This window comes from Oncorhynchus gorbuscha, linkage group LG12, assembly GCF_021184085.1.
Source record: "Oncorhynchus gorbuscha isolate QuinsamMale2020 ecotype Even-year linkage group LG12, OgorEven_v1.0, whole genome shotgun sequence".
Taxonomy (NCBI): Eukaryota; Metazoa; Chordata; class Actinopteri; order Salmoniformes; family Salmonidae; genus Oncorhynchus; species Oncorhynchus gorbuscha.
In genome coordinates this window covers 14,140,975-14,163,043 of record NC_060184.1, presented here as the reverse complement: position 1 = coordinate 14,163,043, position 22,069 = coordinate 14,140,975, and the positions used below count along the sequence as shown (strand labels likewise).

The window sequence follows — 22,069 nt, the reverse complement described above, 5'->3', positions numbered from 1 at the left end:
ACATCAACCACCCGAACCACTGCCTGTTCACCCCGCTATCATCCAGAAGGCGAGGTCAGTACAGGTGCATCAAAGCTGGGACCGAGAGACTGAAAAACAGCTTCTATCTCAAGGCCATCAGACTGTTAAATAGCCACCACTAACATTGAGTGGCTGCTGCCAACACACTGTCATTGACACTGACCCAACTCCAGCCATTTTAATAATGGGAATTGATGGGAAATGATGTAAATATATCACTAGCCACTTTAAACAATGCTACCTTATATAATGTTACTTACCCTACATTATTCATCTCATATGCATATGTATATACTGTACTCTACAACATCGACTGCATCCTTATGTAACACATGTATCACTAGCCACTTTAACTATGCCACTTTGTTTACTTTGCCTACACACTCATCTCATATGTATATACTGTACTCGATACCATCTACTGTATGCTGCTCTGTACCATCACTCATTCATATATCCTTATGTACATGTTCCTTATCCCCTTACACTGTGTATAAGACAGTAGTTTTGGAATTGTTAGTTAGATTACTTGTTGGTTATCACTGCATTGTCGGAACTAGAAGCACAAGCATTTCGCTACACTCGCATTAACATCTGCTAACCATGTGTATGTGACAAATAAAATTTGATTTGATTTGATTTGAATGGGATATGAAGTCAAGCAATATTAAATATAGAGCTATATTAATGTGCTCTGGATATCTCCATGCTTCAGCTGCATTTAGATTAGATGGTACGAGATAGAGCATGAAGGTAAATGCCGTTGAACCTGGCAGTGAATGCCATCAGCCGCCACGGTAGATGGGACTTGGCGCCGGAGTTCAAATATTTGTACTTTTTCTACTGGATGTTGATTTGGACTGTTTCTGGATCACCATAGCAACGCATACAACACACTTGCTTGCTTTTGCCATCTCCTTCTTCCTTGCTACCTCAGATAATGCAAAGCATCTTATTACCAAGATCTGCCTAAAAGCAATGATATATCTTACATCTGCTTAAGAAGGCGTCTATGTTTTTGTTTTTCCGTAGCGCCGGGTAGTCCAAATCCAGGGCCAAGGCATTCATGGAATCCTGCGGAAAAAGTCAAATAAATCCAATCAATTGAATGTGTTTGAAATGGTTTTCATGTGTTATTATAGAATCTAATTAAGCCAAGAATTCAGTTCACCTGCTAAATACAAGCTTAAAAGGGCAAGTTCAGTGATTACATTTTCACATTTGTTTACTTACCTTGAAAGCTCATGATCAAAATATGTCAAATTGCTGAAATATCGCTATCAGTTTTAAATCTTTCTAACCAAAACGGTCTGTGTTCCGATATCCAAACAGTCATACTACTTAGAATGAAGCAATGTATTGGGCTGGAGATGCATTCTAAGTCGTACGCTAGCATGGACAGGTCGTACGCTAGCATGGACAGGTCGTACGCGAGCATGGACAGGTCGTACGCTAGAATGGACAGGTCGTACGCTAGCATGGACAGGTCGTACGCTAGCATGGACAGGTCGTACGCTAGCATGGACAGGTCGTACGCTAGCATGGACAGGTCGTACGCTAGCATGGACAGGTCGTACGCTAGCATGGACAGGTCGTACGCTAGAATGGACAGGTCGTACGCTAGCATGGACAGGTCGTACGCTAGCATGGACAGGTCGTACGCTAGCATGGACAGGTCGTACGCTAGCATGGACAGGTCGTACGCTAGCATGGACAAGTCGTACGCTAGCATGGACAAGTCGTACGCTAGCATGGACAAGTCGTACGCTAGCATGGACAAGTCGTACGCTAGCATGGACAAGTCGTACGCTAGCATGGACAATGGAACATAGCCTCTGTCTTCTTTCTGATCTCCAGCAAACAACTCAAAGATTTATACCATCAAATTAATTCATAAAAAGGGAAAGGTCAAAATGACTAGGCTAATGAAATCAATATCTCTTATTGCCCTTCATAGCAGCGTTCTCCCAAATGCAACACAGCTGGGAGAGAAGATGAGTCTGCTAATAGACAGAATAACAAGCAAATGACACAATGACTAGTGGAGTTCGGCCTTTGATGTAGGGGGTAACAGGGATGGCCTTTTGGGCATGGCATTTCAACAACCTCCTAGAGAGGTGGCCTTCTGGGCATTCCAACAACCTCCTAGAGAGGTGGCCTTCTGGGCATTCCAACAACCTCCTAGAGAGGTGGCCTTCTGGGCATTCCAACAACCTCCTAGAGAGGTGGCCTTCTGGGCATTCCAACAACCTCCTAGAGAGGTGGCCTTCTGGGCATTCCAACAACCTCCTAGAGAGGTGGCCTTCTGGGCATTCCAACAACCTCCTAGAGAGGTGGCCTTCTGGGCATTCCAACAACCTCCTAGAGAGGTGGCCTTCTGGGCATTCCAACAACCTCCTAGAGAGGTGGCCTTCTGGGCATTCCAACAACCTCCTAGAGGGATGGCCATCTGGGCATTTCAACAACCTCCTAGAGGGATGGCCATCTGGGCATTTCAACAACCTCCTAGAGGGATGGCCATCTGGGCATTTCAACAACCTCCTAGAGGGATGGCCATCTGGGCATTTCAACAACCTCCTAGAGGGATGGCCATCTGGGCATGGGCATTCAACATCTCCTTCCAAAACAAGTCACAGTGATATAAGGCAGACCTCCTGCCTGTCCTTTCCAGGTCCTGTCTACACTCCACCACAGCCGGCTGGTAGTATATAGAGTGAGGGTAGTTTATAAATACCACACCCACGGGGGATGTGTGGGTGGTGAGGGACTCCATGCTACTTAAGACCATGAGTTTAGTAGGAAGAAAAAGTTTTGAAACATTTCAAGTTATTACCTCCAGGAATGTGGAGGGAGGGTCAAGTGGAGTCAACTAGGGGGAAGGGAGGATGTTCTCACAGCATCAAATGTCCCCCCCCCTTAACTCTAGCCATGTGAGTGGCCAGGTCTAGGATGGCTCTCCCTGGCATGTGGAACAATTCCTAGCCTTTTGTGTGTGTGTGTGAGGGAGAGCTAAAGAGAGAGTGAGAGAGAGAGAGGGCTAAAGAGAGAGTGAGAGAGAGCCAAAGAGAGAGAGCTAGAGAGAGAGAGCTAGAGCTAAAGAGAGAGCTAAAGAGAGAGCGAGAGAGAGAGAGCTAAAGAGAGAGCTAAAGCGAGAGAGCTAAAGCGAGAGAGCTAAAGCGAGAGAGCAAGAGAGAGAGAGCTAGAGAGAGAGCTAAAGCGAGAGAGCTAAAGCGAGAACTAAGAGAGCTATAGAGCTAAGAGAGAGCTAAAGAGAGAGAGAGCTAAAGAGAGAGAGCTATAGAGAGAGAGAGAGAGCTAGAGAGAGAGAGAGCTATAGAGAGAGAGAGAGAGCTATAGAGAGAGAGAGAGAGAGAGCTATAGAGAGAGAGAGAGAGAGAGCTATAGAGAGAGAGAGAGAGAGCTATAGAGAGAGAGAGAGAGAGAGCTATATAGAGAGAGAGAGAGAGCTATATAGAGAGAGAGAGAGAGCTATAGAGAGAGAGCTATAGAGAGAGAGAGAGAGCTATAGAGAGAGAGAGCTATAGAGAGAGAGAGAGAGCTATAGAGAGAGAGAGAGCTATAGAGAGAGAGAGCTATAGAGAGAGAGAGAGCTATAGAGAAAGAGCGAGCTAAAGAGCGAGAGAGAGAGAGCTAGAGAGAGCTAGAGAGAGCTAGAGAGAGCTAAAGAGCGAGAGAGAGCTAAAGAGCGAGAGAGAGAGCTAAAGAGCGAGAGAGCTACAGCGAGAAAGAGAGCTAAAGAGCGATAGAGAGCTAAAGAGCGAGAGAGAGAGCTAAAGAGAGAGCTATAGAGAGAGCTAGAGAGAGAGAGAGCTATAGAGAGAGCTATATAGAGAGAGAGCGAGCTAAAGAGCGAGAGTGAGAGAGAGCTAGAGAGAGAGATATAGCTGAAGAGCGAGAGAGAGAGCCAAAGAGCGAGAGAGAGAGCCAAAGAGCGAGAGAGAGAGCCAAAGAGCGAGAGAGAGAGCCAAAGAGCGAGAGAGAGAGCCAAAGAGCGAGAGAGAGAGCCAAAGAGCGAGAGAGAGAGCCAAAGAGCGAGAGCCAAAGAGCGAGAGCCAAAGAGCGAGAGCCAAAGAGCGAGAGCTAAAGAGCGAGAGAGAGAGCCAAAGAGCGAGAGCTAAAGAGCGAGAGAGAGAGCTAAAGAGCGAGAGAGAGAGCTAAAGAGCGAGAGAGAGAGCTAAAGAGCGAGAGAGAGAGCTAAAGAGCGAGAGAGAGAGCTAAAGAGCGAGAGAGAGAGCTATAGAGAGAGCTAAAGAGCGAGAGAGCTATAGAGAGAGCTAAAGAGCGAGAGAGCTATAGAGAGAGCTATATAGAGAGAGAGCGAGCTAAAGAGCGAGAGTGAGAGAGAGCTAGAGAGAGAGATATAGCTAGAGAGCGAGAGAGAGAGCCGAAGAGCGAGAGAGAGAGCCGAAGAGCGAGAGAGAGAGCCAAAGAGCGAGAGCTAAAGAGCGAGAGAGAGAGCCAAAGAGCGAGAGCTAAAGAGCGAGAGAGAGAGCCAAAGAGCGAGAGCTAAAGAGCGAGAGCTAAAGAGCGAGAGCTAAAGAGCGAGAGAGAGAGCTAAAGAGAGAGAGAGAGAGCTAAAGAGAGAGAGAGAGAGCTATAGAGAGAGAGAGAGAGCTATAGAGAGAAAGCTATAGAGAGAAAGCTATAGAGAGAGAGCTATAGAGAGAGAGAGAGAGAGAGCTATAGAGAGAGAGAGAGAGAGAGAGAGAGAGAGAGAGAGAGAGCTAGAGAGAGAGAGAGAGAGAGAGAGAGAGAGAGAGAGAGAGAGAGAGAGAGAGAGAGAGAGAGAGAGAGAGAGAGAGAGAGAGAGAGCTATAGAGAGAGAGCGAGAGAGAGTTATAGAGAGAGAGAGAGTTAGAGAGAGAGAGAGAGAGAGCTATATAGAGAGAGAGAGAGCTATATAGAGAGAGAGAAAGCTATATATAGAGAGAGAGCTATATATAGAGAGAGAGCTATAGAGAGAGAGAGAGCTATAGAGAGAGAGAGAGCTATAGAGCGAGAGAGAGCTAAAGAGCGAGAGAGAGCTAAAGAGCGAGAGAGAGAGAGCTAAAGAGTGAGAGAGAGAGAGCTAGAGAGAGCTAGAGAGAGAGAGCTAAAGAGCGAGAGAGAGAGCTAAAGAGCGAGAGAGAGAGCTAAAGAGCGAGAGAGAGCTAAAGAGCGAGAGAGCTACAGCGAGAAAGAGAGCTAAAGAGCGATAGAGAGCTAAAGAGCGAGAGAGAGAGCTAAAGAGAGAGCTATAGAGAGAGCTAGAGAGAGAGAGAGCTATAGAGAGAGCTATATAGAGAGAGAGCGAGCTAAAGAGCGAGAGTGAGAGAGAGCTAGAGAGAGATATAGCTGAAGAGCGAGAGAGAGAGCCAAAGAGCGAGAGAGAGAGCCAAAGAGCGAGAGAGAGAGCTAAAGAGCGAGAGCTAAAGAGCGAGAGAGAGAGAGAGAGCTAAAGAGAGAGCTATATAGAGAGAGAGCGAGCTAAAGAGCGAGAGTGAGAGAGAGCTAGAGAGAGAGATATAGCTAGAGAGCGAGAGAGAGAGCCGAAGAGCGAGAGAGAGCGCCGAAGAGCGAGAGAGAGAGCCGAAGAGCGAGAGAGAGAGCCGAAGAGCGAGAGAGAGAGCCAAAGAGCGAGAGAGAGAGCCAAAGAGCGAGAGCTAAAGAGCGAGAGAGAGAGCTAAAGAGAGAGAGAGAGAGCTATAGAGAGAGAGCTATAGAGAGAGAGAGCTATAGAGAGAGAGCTATAGAGAGAGAGAGAGAGAGAGAGAGAGCTAGAGAGAGAGAGAGAGAGAGAGAGCTATAGAGAGAGAGAGAGAGAGAGTTATAGAGAGAGAGCGAGAGAGAGTTATAGAGAGAGAGAGAGCTATAGAGAGAGAGAGAGAGCTATATAGAGAGAGAGAGCTATATAGAGAGAGAGAGCTATATAGAGAGAGAGAGCTATATAGAGAGAGAGAGCTATATAGAGAGAGAGAGCTATATAGAGAGAGAGAGCTATATAGAGAGAGAGAGCTATAGAGAGAGAGAGAGCTATAGAGAGAGAGAGAGCTATAGAGAGAGAGAGAGCTATAGAGAGAGAGAGAGCTATAGAGAGAGAGAGAGCTATAGAGAGAGAGAGAGAGCTATAGAGAGAGAGAGCTAAAGAGCGAGAGAGAGAGAGCTAAAGGGCGAGAGAGAGAGAGAGCTAAAGGGCGAGAGAGAGAGAGCTAGAGAGAGCTAGAGAGAGCTAGAGAGAGAGAGCTAAAGAGCGAGAGAGAGAGAGAGCTAAAGAGCGAGAGAGAGAGCTAAAGAGCGAGAGAGAGAGCCAAAGAGCGAGAGAGAGAGCCAAAGAGCGAGAGAGAGAGCCAAAGAGCGAGAGAGAGAGCCAAAGAGCGAGAGAGAGAGCTAAAGAGCGAGAGAGAGAGAGCTAAAGAGAGAGAGCTATAGAGAGAGCTAGAGAGAGAGAGCTATAGAGAGAGCTATATAGAGAGAGCTGAAGAGCGAGAGAGAGAGCTGAAGAGCGAGAGAGAGAGCCAAAGAGCGAGAGAGAGAGCTAAAGAGCGAGAGAGAGAGCTAAAGAGCGAGAGCTAAAGAGCGAGAGAGAGAGCTAAAGAGCGAGAGAGAGAGCTAAAGAGCGAGAGAGAGCTAAAGAGCGAGAGAGAGCTAAAGAGCGAGAGCGAGCTAAAGAGAGAGCTAAAGAGCGAGAGAGAGCTAAAGAGCGAGAGAGAGAGCTAAAGAGCGAGAGAGAGAGCTAAAGAGCGAGAGAGAGAGCTAAAGAGCGAGAGCTAAAGAGCGAGAGAGAGAGCTAAAGAGCGAGAGAGAGAGCTAAAGAGCGAGAGCTAAAGAGCGAGAGAGAGAGCTAAAGAGCGAGAGCTAAAGAGCGAGAGCTAAAGAGCGAGAGAGAGAGCCAAAGAGCGAGAGAGAGAGCCAAAGAGCGAGAGAGAGAGCCAAAGAGCGAGAGAGAGAGCTAAAGAGCGAGAGAGAGAGCTAAAGAGCGAGAGCTAAAGAGCGAGAGAGAGAGCTAAAGAGCGAGAGCTAAAGAGCGAGAGAGAGCTAAAGAGCGAGAGCTAAAGAGCGAGAGCTAAAGAGAGAGCTAAAGAGCGAGAGAGAGAGCTAAAGAGCGAGAGAGAGCTAAAGAGCGAGAGAGAGCTAAAGAGCGAGAGAGAGCGCTAAAGAGCGAGAGAGAGAGCTAAAGAGCGAGAGAGAGAGCTAAAGAGCGAGAGCTAAAGAGCGAGAGAGAGAGCTAAAGAGCGAGAGCTAAAGAGCGAGAGAGAGAGCTAAAGAGCGAGAGCTAAAGAGCGAGAGAGAGAGCTAAAAGAGCTAAAGAGCGAGAGAGAGAGCTAAAGAAGAGCTAAAGAGAGAGAGAGCTAAAGAGCGAGAGAGAGAGCTAAAGAGCGAGAGAGAGAGCTAAAGAGCGAGAGAGAGAGAGCTAAAGAGCGAGAGAGAGAGCTAAAGAGCGAGAGCTAAAGAGCGAGAGAGAGCTAAAGAGCGAGAGCTAAAGAGCGAGAGAGAGAGCTAAAGAGCGAGAGAGAGAGCTAAAGAGCGAGAGAGAGAGCTAAAGAGCGAGAGAAGAGAGCTAAAGAGCGAGAGAGAGAGCTAAAGAGCGAGAGCTAAAGAGCGAGAGAGAGAGCTAAAGAGCGAGAGAGAGAGCTAAAGAGGGAGAGAGAGAGCTAAAGAGCGAGAGAGAGAGCTAAAGAGCGAGAGAGAGAGCTAAAGATAGAGTGAGGGAAAGAAAAAGGGAGATGTCCCCTGGTGCATGCCAGGTGTGTGGAAATAGACCCGGGGCTCAGAGGCTATAATGGTTTATTGAACAGTTCTCTGACTTGACCCAGCATTTCTAGGAGCTCAGGGTCCATTTAATTTTAGCAGCTGTGTGGGTCTGTGACGGAATACATTTTGTCATTGACTGCATGTATTCTATTTGTAATAGTGACGAATCCTAAATCTACATCCAGAGTACTCATCAAACGGCTCAGACACACCAGTAGGACTGTCAAACGGGTGGCAACTTAGCAACTCTGAACAGTTTCGGTAGCCAATCTCGTGTTCACACAGCAATGACCTTGAAGTCGTCAGCCACTCAGTTAAAATACTCCAAACCAGAAGGTGGCAGTAGTGTTTGACAATGCATGTCTGTCTGTTGCTTGGTGGTCGGAGAGCCTGTTCCTGGAGAGCTACCCTCCTGTAGGCTGTGATTCTCCTTTTTTACACACTCTGTTAATACAACAAAAACTAGACTACGGTACCTCCTCCAATGCGATAAACTAGACCCCATCATTCCCTCTCTACATGCAGAGGATGCTGACCAATCACAATTGGTTTCTCTCACTCTCTGCATGGCATGCTGTCCCATTACAAGTGTCCCCGCTAAGAGTGAGCAGTTAGATGCTGGTGAGGAGAGAACGGCTATACCTCAGAATGCTTGGCAGAAACATGAATGCTGCTGGTGCTAACAAGACCGTTTATATAGTGCCAAAGAAGGGTGCATCTTCAGTGGTATGGCCAGTGGCATGTATTCATGGATGCTAAAGTGAGCCAGGCTTCCCCAAAAAAATGTACCAAGGAAAGAAACATACAAAATGATTTACCTTTTATCTCTCTGGGTTTCATAAATGTCCCTCAAATCGCTAGACTGAATGTATCTCACCGGAGAAAGCATCCTAGCGAACGAAAGATCGCCCCTCTGTCTCAGTATGTGTCGCCCATCTATCTGATGCTGTCTGGTCAAAAAGAGTGTGACATTGTTACCGCCCGTAGCGTGCCTAAACTGAGTGAACGCTGCTATGAACGGTCCTGGCACAAGGGAAGGGAAGCCAGTTTGGATTTGGCTTCACACAAATCACATCAGAAGACAAATGTCATTGAATCGTTGCGTTGTTGTCCTCCGGTGGCTAGCCATCTAGCTAAAATCATCTCTTTCCTAAACTAGTCATGGATGGAGATAGGGATTTTGACTTGTGGTTTTACTTCATTCTCTGTACTGGCCAACAGCAATTCTGATACAAACATAAATTCATATATTGTGCCCCTGGCCTGGAAGGATGGAAGTTTAAAATGTAGCTAGATGTATTATTCCACATCATATTCGGCTTACTTTGATTGGACTAAATCATTTGTTATCTTTTAGTTGTTACTGTATTAGACTAAGCATAGTTGACTAGATGATGTTGAAGTTGAAATGGTGTTGGATAATGTAGTCAGTGCTTGTTTTCTTTATGACTTGTGGTAACTGAATAGTTGTTTTGTGGTCCAAAAATGTCAGAAACATTAACTTGCTTGGCCATGCTGTAGGTCATGTTTGCTGTAACATATGATTGAACTAACAGGTTATAGAGCAAACAACGCCATTATCCCAACACATAGGTTGTAATATGTATTTTTTCCACCTGGCTTGGCTTCCCTGGTGATTTTACCCGCACACTGTTAGTGAGTATGGCAGGATTTTGGCTATAGGCAAAGCGACCAAATGCAGGTGTTATGCAAAAAGTGCCTCGGAGTTGTGGCGACGACACTACAAATGTATTCAATCATTTGAATATAAAACATGCCACAGCTATATTCCAATACAGCAATTCCAAGATGGCGTCGTCCTCTCGATACTTTTTGTATTGTCTTTTTTTGTATACATTTAAATGTATTTTTCAATCTCTTTTACATTTTAAAATTAAATATACCCCCCGGTAACCCGCCTCACTCAATGTGACACGGATCCGCTATTTTGTTTTTAGACCTTATAGCCAAAACCTCCATCAGTTGCTTGACATCAGAAGCTAAGCAGCTAATTAGCTACTAGCTATTTAGTCATTGTTAGCCACTGCTAGCGACCTTTACCCTCTGCACAAGCACCAGTTGTTTTTTAGCCTGGATAATACCTGCCAGCATCGGACTGTTTTCTCCACTACAACGCCGTATTCCTGCCGTAAACCCTGGACCATTACTCCTGATCATCACAGCTCGCTAGCTGCCACCGAGTGACCCAGCCCCGAAGCTAGCCCTGAGCCAGGCGCATCTCCCAGCTAGCAAACTAAATTCCTACAACTAAAATACCTCTTCCGCCATCTGGCCCGGTCCCTTTGTCGCCACGGCGCCCCGCCGTACCACCACAACTGGTCCGCAGATGTAATTCCATCCACTGTGCCCAGCGTCGGCGCAGACGCTTCTCCTTACCCCGGCCTGCTAACTTTAGACGCCGTGTCTCCCTCGTGCTAGCATAGCAACGACTACCCCGCAGCTTCCCTGTTCCATCTATTGCTGTTCACTGGACCCTATGATCACATGGCTACATAGCTGATGTCTGCTGGACTGTTCATATTACGGTACTCCATGTTGCTTATCTGTCGGCCCCGAACTCAGGCCTTGTGTGTAGTTAACCAATCCTCTGCCCATTTATCGCCATTTTACCTGTTTTCTTAGCTGATTAGCTGCTTTTGTCTTTCCCGTTGTTGTCTTAGCTAGCTCTCCCAATCAACACCTGTGATTTCTTTATGCCTCGCTTTATGTCTCTCTCAAATGTCAATATGCCTTCTATACTGTTGTTTAGGATAGTTATCATTGTTTAAGTTTACAGTGGAGCCCCTAGTCCCACTCTACATGCCTCAGATTCCTCCTTTGTTCCACCTCCCACACATGCGGTGATCTCACCCAGTATAACCAGCACGTCCAGAGATGCAACCTCTCTTCACTCAGTGCCTGGGCTTACCTCCACTGTACCCGCACCCCACCATACCCCTGTCTGCATATTATGCCCTGAATCTATTCTACCACGCCCAGATATCTGCTTCTTTTATTCTCTGTCCCCAACACACTAGACGACCAGTCTTGATAGGCTTTAGCCGTATCCTCATCCTACTCCTCCTCTGTTCCTCGGGAGATGTGGGGGTTAACCCAGGCCCTGCGTGTCCCCAGGCACTCTCATTTGTTGACTTCTGTAAATGAAAAAGTCTTGGTTTCATGCATGTTAACATCAGAAGCCTCCTCCCTAAGTTTGTTTTACTCACTGCTTTAGCACACAGTCGAGGATGCCTGTTTCATTCTTTAAAAGTAATTTCCTCACCATCTTAAATAAGCATGCCCCTTTCAGAAAATGTAGAACTGAGAACAAATATAGCCCTTGGTTCACTCCAGACCTGACTTCCCTTGACCAGCACAAAAACATCCTGTGGCAGACTGCAATAGATCTCCCTCACTAGCTTTAAGAACCAGCTGTCAGAGCAGCTCACAGATCACTGCACCTGTTCATAGCCCATCTGTATACAGCCCATCTATCTACCTCATCCCCATACTGTATTTATTTATTTTGCTCCTTTTGCACCCCAGTATCTCTACTTGCACATCCAACTTTTGCACATCTACCGTTCCAATGTTTAATTGCCATATTGTAATTACTTCGCCATCATGGCCTATTTATTGCCTTAACTCCCTTATTTGACCTAATTTGCACTCACTGTATATAGACTTTGTTTTCTTTTTTTCTACTGTATTATTGACTGTATGTTTTGTTCATTCCATGTGTAACCCTGTGTTGTTGTATGTGTCGAACTGCTATGCTTTATATTGGCCAGGTCACAGTTGCAAATGAGAACTTGTTCTCAACTAGCTTACCTGGTTAAATAAAGAAATAGCATTGAATAGACCCCGCGATATGCAACTGTTCAGGGAAGTCAGGAATCAATACACGCAGTCAGTCAGGAAAGCAAAGGCTAGCTTTTTCAAACTGAAATTTGCATCCTGTAGCTCTAACTCCAAAAAGTTTTGGGACACAGTAAAGTCCATGGACAACAAGAGCACCTCCTCCCAGCTGCCCACTGCACTGAGGCTAGGTAACACAGTCCCCACTGATAAATCCATGATAATCAAAGATTTCAATAAGCATTTCTCTATGGCTGGCCATGGTTTCCTCCTGGCTACCCCGGCCAACAGCTACGCACCCTCCGCAGCTACTTGCCCGAGCCCCCCCAGCTTCTGCTTCACCCAAATCCAGATAGCAGATGTTCTGAAAGAGCTGCAAAACCTGGACCAGTACAAATCAGCTGGGCTAGACAATCTGGACCCGCTCTTTCTAAAATTATCTGCTGTCATTGTTGCAACCCCTATTACCAGTCTGTTCAACCTCTCTTTCGTAACGTCCGAGATCCCTAAAGATTGGAAAGCTGCTGCGGTCATCCCCCTTTTCAAAAAGGGGTGACACTCTGAACCCAAACTGTAATACACCTATATCCATCCTGCCCTGCCTCTCTAAAGTCTTCGAAAGCCAAGTTAATAAACAGAACACTGACCATCTCGAATCCCACTGTACCTTCTCCGCAATCCGGTTTCCGAGCTGGTCATGGGTGCACCTCAGCCACACTCAAGGTACTAAACGATATCATAGCCGCCATCAATAAAAGACAGTACTGTGCAGCCGTCTTCATCGACCTGGCCAAGGCTTTTTTTGTTTTTAATGGACTTTTCTGCTATTTTGCACACCAGTATCACTACTTGTACATCCTCTGCTCATCTATCCCTCCAGAGTTAATCTGATACATTGTAATTACTTTGGGTTATTTATTGCCTTACCACCTCACGCCATTTGCACACACAGTGTGTGTGTGTGTGTATATATTATATATATACACACACATACATACACACACACGTTACGGTCGTCGTAAGGAGGAGTGCCTTTTACTGAGGAGTGGCTTCTGTCTGGCCACTCTACCATAAAAGCCTCATTGGTGGAGTGCTGCAGAGATGGTTGTCCTTCTGGAAGGTTCTCCTATCTCCACAGAGGAATTCTAGAGCTCTGTCAGAGTGATCGTCGAGTTCTTGGTCACCTCCCAAGCCAAGGCCCTTCTCCGCCAATTGCTCAGTTTGGCCAGCTCTAAGAAGAATCTTGGTGATTCCAAAATTCTTCCATTAAGAATGATGGAGGCCACTGTGTTCTTGGGGACCTTCAATGCAGCAGAAATGCTTTGTTCCCCTTCCCCAGATCTGTGCCTCGACACAATCCGGTCTCTGAGCTCTACGGACAAATCCTTTCATCTCATAGCTTGTTTTTTGCTCTGACATGCTCTGTCAACTGTGGGAACTTATATAGACACCTGTATGCCTTTCCAAATCATGTCAAATCAATTGAATTTACCACAGGTGGACTGCACTCAAGTTGTAGAAACATCAAGAATGATCAATGGAAACAGGATGCACCTGAGCTCAATTCCCAGTCTCTTAGCAAAGGGTTTGAATACTTAAGTAAATACGTTTTTTCTGTTTTTTGCTTTTAATGTTTTCGCTTGTCATTATGGGGTATTGGGTGTAGACGGATGAGGAAATGGTTTTATTTAATGAATTTTAGAATAAGGCACGTATCAAAATGTGGGAAAAGTGAAGGGGTCTGAATACTTTTCCGAAGGCACTGTAACTAGCTAGCAAGAAGACCAACAATTTCACCTTCCATCATCGCATACAACCCATAGATACATTTTTAGCTAACAGGCTAACATTAACTAAATGGTTAGCATGATTTACTAGCTAGCTAGCTGCTGGGCTAGCTAGGTAAAGTAAAATACACTGCATTTATTTTACCTTTATTTAACTAGTCAAGTCCGTTAATAACAAATTCTTACTTATGTAACGGATGTGAAACGGCTAGCTTAGTTAGCGGTGTGCGCTAAATAGCGTTTCAATCAGTTACGTCACTTGCTCTGAGACCTTGAAGTAGTAGTTCCCCTTGCTCTGCAAGGGCTGCGGCTTTTGTGGAGCGATGGGTAACGATGCTTCGAGGGTGACTGTTGTTGATGTGTGCAGAAGGTCCCTGGTTCGCGCCCGGGTATGGGCGAGGGGACGGTTTAAAATTATACTGTTACATTGATGCTGTTGACCCGGATTACTGGTTGCTGCGGAAAAAGGAGGAAGGTCAAAAGGGGGGTGAGTGTAACGGATGTGAAACGACTAGCTTAGTTAGCGGTGTGCGCTAAATAGCGTTTCAATCGGTTAAGTCACTTGCTCTGAGACCTTGAAGTAGTAGTTCCCCTTGCTCTGCAAGGGCCGCGGCTTTTGTGGAGCGATGGGTAACGATGCTTCGTGGGTGACTGTTGTTGATGTGTGCAGAAGGTCCCTGGTTCGCGCCCGGGTATGGGCGAGGGGACGGTTTAAAATTATACTGTTACACTTACAATAACGGCCTAGAAAGAGTGGGTTAACTGCCTTGTTCAGGGGCAGAATGCAGATTTTTACCTTGTCAGCTCTGGGATTCGATCTAGCAACCTTTCGGTTACTGGCCCAACGCTAGAACCACTAGGCTACCTGCCGCCCCGCATTGACTCTCGGCAGCCAGCTACGGGCAGCTGCTTCATGGAAATCCATTGCGATTTAATCATAAGATTACTACAGTGGCCAGATAGCTAGCTTGGTAAAGCATTTAGTATTGTGTGCGCAATGTGCTGCACTTACCACCCCATTTGTTTCATATAAAGTCTGTGTGACTGCCTGTTTAACAAGCTAGCGTTAGCTAGCTAACTAATAAGCTAGGGCACATTGTCAAAGCTAACAAACAGAAAAATATTTGAGCACAAAACTCCTTAGCTATATGTAAAAGATGTAAAGACTTGTTCTAGAAAAAATAAATGTATTATGCAGCTTTATAGTTTTATAATTCTGATGAAAAGGTGGGTGGTTTAGACCGGAAAAAGTGCCCTCGTCCTTTTTCTTGTCACTCTTGTCAGCTCCCCCACGTGGAGGTTGAAGTGCTCTCTGATTGGCTCAAAGTCAGGTTATCGGCCACTGCCGAGCATTGCGATTCTAAAGGTAGAAAGGTCAGGTTCGTCGGTACGCAGCAGGTACGTCTTTTGTTCTAGCAAGAGAAGGAAAGGTCTCTGTGGTAGTACCTATCGTCAGTCAGATTCTCTGTGCGTTTCATGCTTTAGGATTTGACCCTTAAAGTTTTAATCGCTAGTTTTATCAAATTTCCCTCTCAAACCTCCTTCCAGGCCTGTCTGTACATTTTGACTGAATGTAAGATGAAACAAATACAGGGACAAGCGGACTGGTAAACGTACTCAGGAGACACATGTCTCATTGAAACGTGTATTCCTGCTCGTTTTCCTCACAAACGATGAGTGCCAGCGACTACACCAAAACAAGCGTAAACAAAACAGGAAATAGTACTGTGTGGGTTATCTCCATGCTCAATGCCAGGATGTGCTTTCAGCTTCCTGAGGTGTGGTGCTCTGCAGCAGGGGCCAGCATGACTCATTTTTAGGCCTTCTACAGAGACTTGTTCAGTAAGGCACAGGATAGCAAAACATTAGCAAAACATTTTGCGGTCTTATTGGACAAGTTCAGATAGCTGTACATCCCAGCTGAACTTTTCAACAAAACGTTGTCAGCCAACTAATGTAGACACTAGCCTGTTTTGGTATCATCCAGTGCCCTCATATCACTAAATTGAATCAGCTGATAGCCTACCACTCTTGTGATTTAAAGGGATAGTTTGAGATTTTGGCAGTCAGATGAACTAATGGATACAATGTATAGGTCTCTGCGTGCTGTTAGAAGGAAGTTGAAGGTAGTTTCTGGGGCGATTTCTAAATATATTTTTCAAATCACAAGAGCGGTAAACTATCAGTTGGGTAACCTTAGTGATATGAGGGCACTGGATGAAACAAAAACAGGTTCGTGTTTAGGCTAGTTGGGTGAAGACGACACCATTCTGTATACTTCTGGCCCTTCTTTGGACACTGTGTTAACAACCCTCCAGGCAAGCTTCAATGCCATACAACTCTCCTTCCGTGGCCTCCAATTGCTCTTAAATACAAGTAAAACTAAATGCATGCTCTTCAACCGATCGCTACCTGCACCTACCCGCCTGTCCAACATCACTACTCTGGACGGCTCTGACTTAGAATACGTGGACAACTACAAATATTTAGGTGTCTGGTTAGACTGTAAACTTTCATTCCAGACCCATATCAAACATCTCCAATCCAAAGTTAAATCTAGAATTGTCTTCCTATTTCACAACAAAGCATCCTTCACTCATGCTGCCAAACATACCCTTGTAAAACTGACCATCCTACCAATCCTCGACTTTGGCGATGTCATTTACAAAATAGCCTCCAATACCCTACTCAACAAATTGGATGCAGTCTATCACAGTGCAATCCGTTTTGTCACCAAAGCCCCCTATACTACCCACCATTGAGACCTGTACGCTCTCGTTGGCTGGCCCTCGCTTCATACTCGTCGCCAAACCCACTGGCTCCATGTCATCTACAAGACCCTGCTAGGTAAAGTCCCCCCTTATCTCAGCTCGCTGGTCACCATAGCATCACCCACCTGTAGCATGCGCTCCAGCAGGTATATCTCTCTGGTCACCCCCAAAACCAATTCTTTCTTTGGCCGCCTCTCCTTCCAGTTCTATGCTGCCAATGACTGGAACGAACTACAAAAATCTCTGAAACTGGAAACACTTGTCTCCCTCACTAGCTTTAAGCACCAACTGTCAGAGCAGCTCACAGATTACTGCACCTGTACATAGCCCACCTATAATTTAGCCCAAACAACTACCTCTTTCCCAACTGTATTTTATTTATTTAGCTCCTTTGCACCCCATTATTTTTATTTCTACTTTGCACATTCTTCCATTGCAAAACTACCATTCCAGTGTTTTACTTGCTATATTGTATTTACTTTGCCACCATGGCCTTTTTTGCCTTTACCTCCCTTCTCACCTCATTTGCTCACATTGTATATAGACTTGTTTATACTGTATTATTGACTGTATGTTTGTTTTACTCCATGTGTAACTCTGTGTCGTTGTATCTCTCGAACTGCTTTGCTTTATCTTGGCCAGGTCGCAATTGTAAATGAGAACTTGTTCTCAACTTGCCTACCTGGTTAAATAAAGGTGAAATTAAAAAATAAAATAAAAAATGTTTTTATAAAGAATGAAACGGATGTACTGCTATCTGAACTTGTCCAATAAGAACAAAGATTTTAGTGTTGCATTGTGAAAATGTTTTGCTATGCTGTGCCTACTGAACAGGACCCAGCTCTGTAGGGCTAACAATGAGGCATGCTGGTCCCCAAACAATGACAAAGTCTAAGGGATCAGCAAGCATTGGCTTAATTGCCATAATCCCAAACTATTCCTTTAACTAAGTCAGGTGGATTGAGGGATAATTGATTAATTGATCACAATAAACATGTATTATCATTGTAAAAAAAACTATTTAGGAATGGTTGAATAAGAGAGGCTTAGCATAGCTGGAATAGCAACTAGCCGATAGTGTAAAATACAATGCCCATATTTGGATCCATGACAGTCCTAGATTACGATCTAGTGAGCTCACACTATTGGTCTATTGTGAGGGTTTCAATGGGCCTTCCTCTCACAGTGACTCATGACAACCCAAAATAACAACACAATTATTCCCTTAAGCAGGTACTTTTGGATGTGTCGTCATTTTCACAAAAGACCATTAGGTTGAGTCACTCTCAAATAGCCTAATGTGGTTTCTTCTCCACATCTCCATCATCAGCAGATACACACTGATTGAAACCTATAGTGGATACCTAGCATGCTACCACTTAGCACCTCATTGATTCAGAGGGGTTGGGTTAAATACGGAAGAAAAGTTGAATACATTCAGTTGGACAACTGACTAGGTTTCCCCCTTTCCCTTAAGCATGCTAGCTGTTACCATCGACTTCCAGTCATTACTCTAATTCTAGTTAGCAACTTCCTTCAAACTGCACACAGAAACATAAAAATTGTATCCAGAAGTTCATCTGACTCTGGGCAAGTAGATAAAATGGCTTCATTGCCAAAATCCTGACGTGTCCCTTTAAAAATGGAAGAAGATTTAGGCATATCCATTCAATAGCTTCCTCTGATATACTGTCTAGTAGCTTCCATTATTGTGTAGCTACTAAGGTCATAGTCTATATCATCATATGTGCTGGGTGTACCACAACAACCTGCCAATCCCTTTACTTGCAGTATGCTGATGTGGATAAAGTATGTTTTTTTTAATCAATGTCTGTGGAGCACATGACACTTTTTCTTACAACCAAACACTCAAGAGTAGATCCTCTGGGGACTCTATGTAGAAGTGCTGATCTAGGATCAGGTCTTATTCATTGTGATTGAAAAGGCAAAAATGATCCTAAATCAGTCCTCCTACTCAGACAGATACAGGCCCAGATTTGAGACAGTCGGACTATGGAGTTAGCTAGCTAATCGGTTTCTTCCATAATCTCATAATGACCTCATATGCCTAACAATCTGCCTACACACAATCTGTTTATTCCAAACCTGTTAAATCCGCTCATGGGAGTTATGGGGGAGGGATTGAAAGAGATTATAAGAGTGTGTAGGTCTACTGATTTGACTTGTTGAATCCAAAACTGAGGTGTAATCCTAAACCATTTCCTCATGTTAAAGCATCACATCTGTGAACTGAAATAGACATGGAATGAGGGGAATGGACAGTGAGTACATGTTCATCTAGAAAAGCATGTTCATCCAGTCGAGACATTTTTCTGTTAATTATTTTAATGCGCATCATTGGTAAGCAAATTAAGTGTGCCACCAAAAAATAAAAATGCCTGACTGTATTATAAGTAAATTATAGTCGAGATGTTATAGACTCCTACTAAGCATGTTTTTTTTATGATTCAAAACCCTGGAAATACCATAGATTCAGGGCATTAGGCCACTGCCTGAGGCTAAGGGGTGTGTGCTGAGGTTAAGTCAAATGAATGCACTGATAACAAGCTAGAACAAAAACCTAGTGACTCACCCATCCCCTGAGATCAGCTAACAATGAACTGCATCCACACAAGGTTGCTTTCTGAGAGATCTGCGGTTCATTCCTTGATAGGTCAAGTTCTAAAATGGCCGCCAGCCAGGTGGTCACAAGGGGCTTGTCCAAGCAGAGGAGGTTGCTTGCTGTCAGGGAGACAAACATGGGTGGTTGCTCACCTCTTGTACTTAGTTAACACTTGAGCCTACTACAGGTTGACTTACAGGCCAACTCTTGGAGCCAGATTTTCAGATCCGTGTCCCATACACCTGATGCAACGAAGTGCAATCTTCCCTCTAGTATGAGGGGAGAGCAAGATGATGGGAACCTTATTGCTTCAGGCTCTGTTCAATCTAAATCACTATAGTTGTATAGGATGATAGCAAAACATTTGTCCTTCCATGTGACGGTACTGTATTGGACTAAATTATTGACATGTGCTTTACACACCCACAAGATGTTATAAGAGTGAATTAACCCTGGGGGCAAAATCCCTGAATAGCCAAGATAAAGAGGAAAAATGACTACCATCATCTAATAGATTAGTTGGACGTTTGACTGATCAGCTACTCACAGATTGATGATATGTTACTGTAAATCCATGCTGCTCCTCTCTCGACAGTTGTGTTGTCGTGTTGTTAAAAACTTACCAGTAAACTCTCCAAGTTTAACGCCGACTTCGGGTCTCTGATCAGCGATTCCAACTTTTTCAGCCGGGTGTCCAGCCTCTTCTCCGCTCCGGACGACATGATGGCAATTTAGTCAATCCGGGTCCGACAATGGCATGTGATGGTAACCTTAAATGTCACGACAACAACTTGGTCAATACCTGCGGTGTCCCTTTAACACCGTAGGGCAGCGCTCGCTATTTTGCTGCTGGTTGTCAGAACTATAAACTGATAACGCCGCTGAACAAGCGTTGTTTTGACGGTATAAATTGGTTAATCATTTATTGCCAGTTTTCGCTGCATATTATTCGATATTAAAGAATTGCCGAAAGAATCTCCCACTTAAAACGGACTCATCCAGATCCCAGGTTAGGCGCGCTGTTCCAAATCGTGTCTGTCAAGCTCCTGAACTCCGCAAGCATGACTCGTGTATTTTGTCGCTGTAAATGTCAAGTTTCTTTATTGAAACGGGTTCAGCGAGAACTTCTATTCGGTGTCTTCACCAGTCACATACATTCAGTCCTCTGAACAACCCAGAACATCGTTACCCACAAGCACTCACTGAAACAGGAATTCCTCTCCTCTCATCTCATTGATCTCTTTTACAGTCACAGCCCGAGCTCGCCACAACTTCCAGTATTTTTGGAATGCTGATGTCGCCATGTAACTCGCCTGTGAGTCTTCTCTGACTAACCTATACATAGCCGATGACACATTTGCGGTGCAAGCTAATTATTATAGCCACTATCTTATTGGTGACTATAATAATAGTCTTTAGTAGCTATTGGCTTTAGACTACTGGATCAGCTCGTTCTCACAAAGACCGAGGTAAAGTTGGTTTTATATTCACACATTCGGACATTCAACAGACATTCGCCAAAAACCATTTACAAATGTAGAAATCGATAACTAATTCACCGTTTGTCATATAATCATCAAACTAGATAGGATTTATTATATAAATGTACAGCATACTTTTCCAACATTTGTTTTGAATACAAATTTCAGTTTTGATTTGATAGAAATACATACAATCTATCAAATGCCATTTAAAGCTGTATAAATCAATAACTCATTCACCGTTTGTCACAGAAACATCAAACTAGGTATTATTTATTCTATGAATGTTTTACAACCTTTGTTTTGAAAACAAATTCCAGTTTTGATTTGATAGAAATACATAACCTTTATGGACTTGGTATACAGTTGAAGTCGGAAGTTTACATACACTTAAGTTGGAGTCATTAAACTCGTTTTTCAACCCCTCCGCAAATTTCTTGTTAACAAACTATAGTTTTGGCAAGTCGTTTAGGACATCTACTTTGTGCATGACACAAGTAAGTTTTCCAACAATTGTTTACAGACATATTATTTCACTTCTTATTCACTTTATCACAATTCCAGTGGGTCAGAAGATTACATACACTTTTTTTTTTAAATTTATTTTATTTCACCTTTATTTAAGAAAGGTAGGCTAGTTGAGAACAAGTTCTCATTTACAACTGCGACCTGGCCAAGATAAAGCAAAGCAGTGCAACACAAACAACAACACACCTGGAATAAACAAACATGCAGTCAATAATACAATATAAAAAGTCTATATACAGTGAGTGTAAATTAGGTAGGATAAGGGAGGTAAGGCAATAAATAGGCCATGGTGGCAAAGTAATTACAATATAGCAATTAAACACTGGAATGGTAGATGTGCAGAAGATGAATGTGCAAGTAGAGATACTGGGGTGCAAAGGAGCACGATAAATAAATAAATACAGTATGGGGATGAGGTAGTTGGATGGGCTATTTACAGATGGGCTATGTACAGGTGCAGTGATCTGTGAGCTGCTCTGACAGCTGGTGCTTAAAGCTAGTGAGGGAGATATGAGTCTCCAGCTTAAGTGAATTTTGCAGTTTGTTCCAGTCATTGGCAGTAGAGAACTGGAAGGAAAGGCGGCAAAAGGAAGAATTGGCTTTGGGGGTGACCAGTGACATATACCTGCTGGAGCGTGTGCTACAAGTGGGTTCTGCTATGGTGACCAGTGAGCTGAGATAAGGCGGGGATTTACCAAGCAGAGACTTGTAAATGGCCTGGAGCCAGTGGGTTTGGCGACGAGTATGAAGCAATCGCCAGCCAACAAGAGATTACAGGTCGCAGTGGTGGGTAGTATATGGGGCTTTTGTGACAAAATGGGATGGCACTGTGATAGACTGCATCCAATTTGTTGAGTAGAGTGTTGGAGGCTATTTTGTAAATGACATCGCAAAAGTCGAGGATCGGTAGGATGGTCAGTTTTACGAGGGTTTGTTTGGCAGCATTAGTGAAGGATGCTTTGTTGCGAAATAGGACTCCGATTCTAGATTTCATTTGGGATTGGAGATGCTTAATGTGAGTCTGGAAGGAGAGTTTACAGTCTAACCAGACACCTAGGTATTTGTAGTTGTCCACATATTCTAGGTCAGAACTTTCCAGAGTAGTGATGCTAGTCGGGCGGGCTGGTGTGGGCAGCAATCGGTTGAAGAGCATGCACTTAGTCTTACTAGCATTTAAAAGCAGGTGGAGGTCACAGAAGGAGTGTTGTATGGCGTTGAAGCTCGTTTGTTAACACAGTGTCCAAAGAA

General features: G+C 44.4%; 1 protein-coding gene across 5 annotated transcripts in view; it reads right to left on the bottom strand.

Moving 5' to 3' along the window:
* Positions 1-20,182, bottom strand: part of LOC123990551 (rho-associated protein kinase 2-like) — a 70,839-nt gene extending 50,657 nt beyond the window's left edge. Inside the window, exons 1-2 of one of the 5 annotated variants that reach the window (XR_006830670.1) lie at positions 19,436-20,180; positions 1,014-1,095 (exon numbers count right to left, since the gene is read on the bottom strand). Coding sequence is in view for 4 of the 5 variants with exons in the window: in XM_046291149.1 (XP_046147105.1) it covers positions 1,014-1,095; positions 19,436-19,534 (181 nt within the window). In the remaining variant the exon portion in view is untranslated. Of the gene's footprint in view, positions 1-1,013; positions 1,096-19,435 lie in introns of all 5 variants that reach the window. The other 4 variants (XM_046291149.1, XM_046291148.1, XM_046291150.1 and 1 more) reach the window with 4 other exon arrangements.
* Positions 20,183-22,069: the final 1,887 nt, after the last annotated feature.